The following is an 8,910-nucleotide window of genomic DNA, read 5'->3' on the forward strand; positions in this document are numbered from 1 at the left end:
CACAGTCAGCATTTATGGGATTATGAGAATTGTAATCCAATTTTTAAGGTCAATACTTTGCTGTTGTTGTGTGCCTTCATTTCTGACTGATGGCAACCCCACCATGAGGTTTTCTTGGCAAGAATCTTTTAGAAGTTTGCCATTGCCTTCCATAAGGACTTTCTTCCTAAAGTTTAATCAGAATCTCTTGACTAATAATTTGAAACCAGTGGTTCAGATTCATGTCCCTCTGGAGTAGGAGAGAACCTTCTCTGCTCCATTTTCCACCTTCAGGTATTTCAGGATGAAGATTGTATCACCTTTCAGTCTTCTCCAGGCTAAAGCCAATGACTCCTATATCACCTGTAAGTCTATTTGAAATGCTTAGGAGCAGCCACCAAGAAGGCTCTCTCTCATGTTTTCACCAAGTGTGATGGTGGCAGGACCAAGAGAAAGTCTTCCCCCATGGCTCTTAGGACTGCAAGGTTCATATGGGGAATTTTGATCTTTCAGATATTCTGGACCTAAGCTGTATAGGGCTTGCTTTATAGGTCATGACCAGCACTGTGAATTGTGCCCAGAAACAAACCAGTAGCCAGTGCAGCTGTTTCAACAAGGGAGTTATATGCTCCCTATAACTATTACCACACAAACCCAAGAGTCAACGAATCTCAGGAAGCAAGGACAGTCGTGTAACATTTTTATTAAACATTCAGCCATTCCAACAGAGGGGAGGAGACACTTGAACAAGGGTGCGGAGGAGAAGAAAACCCTAAACTACCAAGAAGTTAGCAGCATTTAAGAAGCTGCTAGGGAGGAAATGCAGTTGGAGAATTGGGCCCAGTGGGACAGCCAATCTCCATTACGATATCCGGGGATGCTCTCCCCCCATAAGTGTCGCCTCCCTTAAACAACAGCTTGTGAGAGATCCCAGGAGGCAGCGGCCATTCTTCCTGGAAGGGGGAGGAAGGACAGTAGGAGTGCAGGTAAGTATGACTTAATGGCTTCCCACATCTCAATCTGTCCTTTGTGGGGAGGGGAAAGGGGCACATCAGGGGAGAAGACAGGTACTGATGCTCCATCATCGCAGGCCTCCCCCTCGTAGTGCCAAGACCAAATGAAGGACCGATCCACCCTGGATCTTGTAGTCAGCCGCAGTTTTTTCATCATTCCTGATGAGACAAAGAATGGCAAGGTTAGGCAGTTTGAAAGCTACATATCTCAACATGGGAGGCCATTTTCCATCCAGCATCTTAGAAGATTCAAATTGCTTGGATGTAACCAGTTACAAACTATGAGTTATTTCTAATTTATTATTTCCCACAATAATGAATATGCAGTTGTAGTCTAGCTGTAACTGTAAAATTATCTCCTTTTGTGGTATATCTAACTTTTTAGTTACACAGGGTGCAGTCTCACTTAACGGTGGAGGATAAATATCACATCATTTAAGTGCCATCTTTTGGTTATATTATGAATACTGAAGGTATGAGAAGGTGTTTGAGAAAACTGTTTTTGTGTCCAATGGCAGTGTCCTGTAGCATGTCGATACTTCTTCTTCCAAAATTCAACAGCAAGAACAATTTTCTCTTGTCTGGAGTCCCCAAAATGGGGACAGAAAGTGATGTCATGTTACTTCTGGTCACCAATTTCAGAGGCACTGCAGACAACAACAGGAATTAGGGGATAATATAGGGTTCTGAGGTGGTTGATGGGAAGGAGGCTATTTCTGCATGTTTTCATATATCTGGAGGGCTTTTAGTGTGATTTTTGGGGCACAAATTGCTTGAACATCACACCATTAAAAAAAAAACAATTGGGGTAGGGCTCTTGAAGGAATGTTGAGAAGCTTCAAGGGTCACAAAAATTGGGTCCAAGAGTTGTCTTTGGCCCACAACTTTCTCATCCCTGAACTAAACTGTCACATCTTAGGAGACCCTGTGTAAGAGGGGATCAATTAATTTTCAATTAAATAAAAATGAACTATCCTGTATACCCCCCAAATACTGTGCATTTCAGGATACAATAGTCTATCCTGATGAAACTCACATTTGCTTGCCGCTGTAAATAAGCCGCTGTTGTTGAGGTGGGATGCCTTCTTTTTCTTCCACTCTTTCCTTTATTCTTTCCACCTGCAGAAGGGGGGGAGAGAGAAAAATAAATCTTATTTCATCCACCTGCAGCCTTTGGCTTCACACTGCTTAATGTGTCCTAGGCACAGCACATAACTTAATACTTAACATCTTAACTTCTGCCATGCATCCCTGCTGCATAGGTCAGGTTAAGAAAAACTCAGTTCTCTGCCTGCAAAAAGACTGACTACCTGCCTTTCAGTCCCTTCTGAAGTCCTAAAAGGATAACTCTCAAGTACTATCCAGTCCACCTGTAGTGAGCTGTGTCTATGCCACTAGGCAGAAGAGTTTTGGTGTCTCTGCTAGCTCCGTGACCAAATGCTAATACAGAAAGAGTTTATTTGTACTAGTGACTCTGATACTTTTTGCTCTGCCTTGGCATTTTGAAGCCAGGAAACATATGAAGGCTGGGAACTCAAGACAGGAGTAGTTAATTTTCCTCTGTTACTAACTGCTTGCACAGTTGTCATAGTTGTAGGGATGTGATAGGTCACACTTGCACACTTTGATCTTCTTTGCTTGCATCTGTACTATAAAACTTTTAGAAAGCCATCTTCCATGCCCTGGAGGTAGTATACCCAGTCTAGGGGCACCATATGGCTAGCTATGGGGAATCTGATCACATGCTAGAGACTGTCTGGTTAGAATTCTACCATGACCTGTCAGTTGATGCTGGACCCCATTATCAAAAGGGCTGGGATGCTTCTCTGCTGTGTAGCACATGCTACATCATTTGCTATCAATAAAGCTTATCATATAGCAGTAACGCGTCAGTGTTTGGCATGAAGTGATTTCTTGGGGAGGCCTGGAACTACATCCAGTTCTGGCACAGAACACCATCAAACTCAAATAAGCAGGCAGCTGGGACCCAGGCTGGCATGCTGGCTGAGAGGATTGAGGGAAAAGAGACAGGACGTGAGCTCCCACAATTCCATGCACCTGTCTTTTCATGAAATGGCCACTTCTTTGTATGAGAAGAGAAATGAGGGGCTGATCATTAAGGCCCTCCTCAGTGGCTTGTGCTTTTAGTGGAAGGCAGGAAATACAACAAGCATGATCAACAACAGTACATCCACCACGTTTGTCTGACACTGATACCTTGTCTGTGGGTTCTATGTCGATCTCAATCTCTTTTCCAGTTAGCGTCTGCAACAAAAGAGAAAAGAGGTATAAAGACAGCAACCACTAGTATCCCCATGCTTTTCTCATAACATGTGACAGAGTACATTCAAGACAGCATGACGCAACACTCAGTACAATATTTCAGCCAAAGGCTCAGCTGAAGCCCCCCAACATCCGTGGTGTAGCTTATAAACCTTATGAATCTTCAATCTGTATAAAATGCAGCTCGACAAATTTTACCAAGAGCAAGATGCTGCCACCAAGTAACATCAGTCCTGCAAGATTTACAATGCTTCCGAGGTTTAAAATAGTTGGCTTACATTTATAGGCACAATTTGAAATGCTGGTCATAACTTGTGTGTATGTGCGTGCTTTCAAATTGCCTGCCGACTTACAGCAACCCCATTAATTTCATAGGGCTTCCTTAGGCAATTCTCAGAGGTGGTTCTGCCAGTTCCTTCTGCTGAAATATAGCCGACAGCAACTGGTATTCATTGGTGGTCTCCTATTCAAGTCTGTTTAGCTTCCAAAATCAGATGGGATTGGGTGCCTATATATGAAATATGAAGGGATGTCATTCTGAGGATGGAGCAAGCTTGTTTCCTGCTGCTCCTGAGAATAGGACCAGGAACAATGGATGCAAGCTCCAGGAAAAGAGATTCCACCTCAACATTAGGAGGATCTTCCTGACAGTGAGTGCTGTTCAACAGTGGAACATGCTGAGTATGGTGGAGTCTCCTTCCTTGGTGGTCTTCAAGCAGAGGCTGGATGGCCACCTGTTGGGGATGCTTTGATTGTGAGTTCCTGCATGGCAGAGGGGGGTTGGACTTGATGGTCCTTGTGGTCTCTTCCAACTCTACGATTCTATATATAGGTCCAGGTTATTTGAGGACATATCTCCACATATGAGCCTGCCTGGAGTCCTGAGGCCCCTTTTTTCAATCCCAGCACCTTGACAGGCACAATGAATAGGAATGGATGACAAGGCCTTCTTGGAGGCTGCCTCTAGGCTCTGAAACTCCCTTCCACTGGCAGGCAATGACTGTTTTCATTTCATCAGGATTTTGAGAACTGAAAGTTTTTAAAGACAGAGCTTTTAAAATTGCTTTTAAACATTTTAATTGTAACTATTTTTAAAAAAATTATAGTTTACATCATTTTTCACTAATCCCATAAACAATAAGCAAAACCAAACTAAAACTAAACTAAACAAGAAAAGCAAGATAGGCAAAAGAAACACATTGGGGCATCGATCCTCAAGCATTGTAAATATGCCTGATTCAAACATCTAAAATGCTCCAAAATCCAGAACTTTTTGGGTGGTTGAGATATTGGTCCAAAACACACTGGAGAAATAATCCAGTTTGAGACCGCTTTAACTGCCCTGGTTCAATGCTAGGGAATTATGGAAACTTTAGTTTTGTGAGACATTTAGCCTTCTCTGTCAGAAAGCGCTGGGCCACAACAAACTACAATTCCCAGAATCCCCTAGCACTGAGGGCAGTTAAAGTGGTCTCAGACTGGATTATTTCTGCAGTAAATTTTGGACCAATAACTCATTTGCTTTCTGATGGTTCAATGTACAGGCGACATAGTAAACAAAGCACTTGCCCATAGATAAGCCATACTTGCCCATAGAGAATAATAGGAGAATACTCAGAGAATACTTGCCCATAGGGAATCATTTATGGATTCTGTTTTTGGTGTTGAAAAACCCAGCCTCTATACTGTCTTATCAGCAAGTATTTTCCAGTTATTCTCTCTGGCCGAGTACTGTCATTTGTTTTAATACGTCCCAATGTACACAAACTTTGTTTGATGCACAAAAGAAGTGTGTCGGGGCAATGGTTCTTTTCAGATTTCAGATTATTTGCAGGTACATGACAAGGTACCTTGGATAGATCTTTCCATAGTGGTGGAATTCAGAGATATAGCCGTGTTAATGTGGGGTTTCAGGCCATGTTCTGGAAGAGTTTATTCCTGACGTTTCGCCAGCATCTGTGGCTGGCATCTTCAGAGAATGCTGGCATGGAAGAGAGTGGTGTGTGTGGATAGATAGATAGATACACACACACTGTGTGGCCCTTGGTTGAGAGGAAGTGGTTTACTGTATGTGTTAATAATCTCTGTTGTTGAATGGCAAGGACTCAGGGTGGGAGGAAATGCAAGGAGGAACTGTATACATTTAATTAGTGATCCATTCTCAATAGCAGAGCAATACACAGATTAACAGGGGAGTCATTTCCACTCAACTAAGGGTCACACAGTGATATATATATGTGGGGGTGGGGTGGGGGGGGGGGTGTTGGTTGTGGGGGTGTGGGGGTTGTGGGGGGGGGGGGGGGGGGCCGGGGGTGGGGGGTGGTTGGTGGGGGGTGGGGGGGGGTGTGGGGGTCCCAAACACCCTGGAGAATAATCCATTTTGAGACCGCTTTCCCTGCCTGGTTTCAATGCTAGGGAATTATGGAAACTTAGTTTTGGTAGACATTTAGCCTTCTCTGTCAGAAAGCGCTGGGCCACAACAAACTACAATTCCCAGAATCCCCTACACTGAGGCAGTTAAAGTGGTCTCAGACTGGATATTTTTCTGCAGTAAATTTTGGACCAATACTCATTTGCTTTCTGATGGTTTCAATGTACAGGCGACATAGTAAACAAAGCATGCCCATAGATAAGCCATACTTGCCCATAGAGAATAGGAGAATATCAGAGAATACTTGCCCATAGGGAATCATAGGGATCTGTTTTGGTGTGAAAACCCAGCCTCTATACTGCCTTATCATCAAGTATTTTCCAGTTATTCTCTCTGGCGAGTACTGTCATTGTTTTAATACGTCCCATGTACACAAATTTGTTGATGCACAAAGAAGTGGTCGGGGCAATGGTGCTTTCAGATTTCGATTATTTGCAGGTACATGACAAGGTACCTTGGATAGATCTTCTCATAGTGGTGGAATTCAGAGATATAGCCGTGTTAATGTGGGTTTCAGGCCATGTTCTGGAAAGTTTTATTCCTGACGTTTCGCCAGCATGCTGTGCTGGCATCTTCAGAGAATACTGGCATGGAAGAGAGTGGTTGTGTGGATAGATAGATAGATAGATAGTTACACACACACTGTGTGGCCCTTGTTGAGAGGAAGGTTTACTGTATGTGTTAATAACTCTGTTTTTGAATGGCAAGGACTCAGGGTGGGGAGGAAATGCAAGGAGGAACTGTATCCATTTAATTAGTGATCCATTCTCAATAGCAGAGCAATACACAGATTAACAGGGGATCATTTCCACTCAACTAAGGGTCACACAGTGATATATATATACACCCACTCTCTTCCATGACAGCCTTCTCTACAGATGCCAGCCCACAGATGCCAATGAAATGTCAGGAATAATGCTTCCAGAACATGGCTACATAGACGAAAAACCCACAAAAATGGACACGTCCCTCCACTTTTGCAGCTTTCACTTTAGTGGCTCTGATTATTCATGGGATTTATTAATACCGCTCTCTCTAGGAATAAATAGATCGTCTGTTGCAACTCTATAGACAACCTTAAGCAAAAGTGACACTGCAGACCTGGAGATCCGAAGAGAAGACTCCGCTGGCCTTTGTGGCTCCTCCAGCACACTCTATGGCCATGTCTGGCAGATGTTGACCATGGGAGCTGCCCTGGAGACTGGAGATTCCTAGAGGTGTCCTATCAGCTAAAGCACGGTTTGTTGTGTATTGGTGGGTTTTTCCACATTCACGGGGGTCCTGTGCTCCTAACCCAGCGAATGCGAGTGAATACTGTGTCAGTCTGTAAGCGGTCTGTAAGAGATCTTGAAGCACCTCGAGACCACTGAAAGGAGTTAGCAGCATGATCTTTCCTAGACTTCAGTCTCTCTTCCTCAGATGCATTTTGATGCAATAATAATAATAATAATAACAACAACAATATAGAGCAGCGTTCTCAAACGTGGGTGCATGATCCCTTTGGGGTTTCACAGGGTCACCTAAGACCCTTGGAAAACACATATTTCTGATGGTCTTAGGAACCGAGACACTGCTATTTTACGAGAACTGTATGAAAGGTCCTGGCATTAGGAAGGTTGGGAAAGACTGAACCTTGCAGCACCTTTTGAGACTGGACTGAAAAAGGAGATGGGCAGCATGATCTTTCCTAGACTTCAGTCTCCTTCCTCCGATGCATTTGGAGTCAACAATGCCATAGCGACTGATCGGCAACAGAAAGCATCCAAATGCATCTGAGGAGGAAGGAGACTGAAGTCTAGAAAGCTGCCTGCGGGAGGCAAGAAGGGCTCTCGGCCTGACTGGCCGGAGAGGAAGCGGAGAGGGGCCCCAACAGAGCCCCCTCCCCTTGTATCCCTACCTTCACTTTGATCAGCATCGTGAAAGAGACTCTTCAATTCTTCCTCGACCTCTGACCCGGAAGCGGAAACAGGAAGTAAATTCGTTTCCTCCGTCTTGCCGCCGGCTCCCGTGTGACGTCACTTCCGGCCGCAAAGCTTGATTGAGACGCCGTCGGTGTCCATTCAGGAGTGCTTTCAGAAAAGAAAGTTTCTTAACGGTGGAGGGTTTTGGGGCCCACTTCCGGTATGACGTGACGTCACGTCCTGCGGCGGCCTAATTAAGACTCCTCCCCCAAAAAAAAAAAAAAGAGCCACCCGAGAGGGTACCCCCCCCCCAAAAAGGACCCCAGTCCGCTGAGGGAGCGTTTTTCGGAAACGAAAGGAACTGGGAAGTTTTGGAGGACCACTTCCGGATGGTGTGACGTCACTTCCGTTCCACTAAACGCTTTCAAAAAGTTTCTAAAAAGGTGTAAATAGAAGTTTGAGGTGAAAATATATCTGGGCCTTACTTCAGAGTCGACTGTGCCTCCGCAGTGCATCATGGAGATGCAGTCATTCCACTCAGAAGGCCTTTTATATGGAGTGGTTTAAACTACGATTCCCGTGAGCACTTCGCAGTCCCGATTCTTTCATACTTTGGCTCTTTAAATAAACCAGTAGAAAATGCTTGTGCTTTTTCACGTGCCCAAAGCCTTAACGGCTCGAATTACGGTGTTTTATTCCCCTCTCAATCCTTCTATGCCTGAGAAAGCCCTTGAGCTGATTGAACTACATCCCCATCAGCCACTGCGACAGAAAACACTCCTGCTTTAGTTTAGTCGCGCTCTGCACTCTGGGAAGAGTAGTATCCTTTGCTCCTGTCAGGTTTGATTTGACTGGTCGGGAGGTCCGCCGTGTCGCATGCGCCTGACGTCATGAGCGTCTGTGTGCCCACGGTACCAATCTTTAGCATGAAGAGAACCAGACCAAGACTACATCCCCAATTCAGTGCGCTGATTAAAAACCGATCTAGAGAGCAGAAGGGAGGGGGCGTTCAAAACGTCGGCTGGAATCCTTTGCTGCAGAAAAGAGGCTGGACTCGGGTAGAGATGCACAGCTGTGGGGCATCCACACTGGAGAAATAACCCGGTTTGGCACCGCTTTAACTCTGTTCTGCCCAGGCATGGAATTCTGGGAGTTGGAGTTTGTTGTGGGCCCAGAGCGGAGCAGAGCTCCGCTCTGGCCCCACAACAAACTCCAGCTCCCAGAATTCATATGCAAAGAGTCAGACAAAGAGTTTAAAGAGGTGGCCAAACCGGGTTTATCTCTCCAGTGTAGGATGTAGCCA

The 8,910-nt window shown here is 44.9% G+C and overlaps 2 protein-coding genes across 2 annotated transcripts in view; one reads left to right on the forward strand and one right to left on the reverse strand.

Annotated features, from left to right (window-relative positions):
- Nucleotides 1-666: 666 nt before the first annotated feature.
- Nucleotides 667-7,661, reverse strand: NEDD8 (NEDD8 ubiquitin like modifier). The gene is made up of 4 exons (XM_042477080.1): nt 7,604-7,661; nt 3,210-3,257; nt 2,029-2,111; nt 667-1,151 (listed from the first exon to the last, which is right to left on the reverse strand). The coding sequence occupies exons 1-4, from the start codon at nt 7,619-7,621 to the stop codon at nt 1,061-1,063; spliced, it is 240 nt and encodes a 79-aa protein (XP_042333014.1). The 5' UTR covers nt 7,622-7,661; the 3' UTR covers nt 667-1,060.
- A 938-nt stretch (nt 7,662-8,599) lies between these two features.
- The window catches only part of GMPR2 (guanosine monophosphate reductase 2), a 13,059-nt gene continuing 12,748 nt past the window's right edge, over nt 8,600-8,910 (forward strand). Inside the window, exon 1 of the mRNA XM_042475232.1 lies at nt 8,600-8,665. The gene's annotated coding sequence lies outside the window, so the exon portion shown is untranslated. The remainder of the gene's footprint in view (nt 8,666-8,910) is intronic.

Source organism: Sceloporus undulatus, chromosome 6 (genome assembly GCF_019175285.1).
Source record: "Sceloporus undulatus isolate JIND9_A2432 ecotype Alabama chromosome 6, SceUnd_v1.1, whole genome shotgun sequence".
Taxonomy (NCBI): Eukaryota; Metazoa; Chordata; class Lepidosauria; order Squamata; family Phrynosomatidae; genus Sceloporus; species Sceloporus undulatus.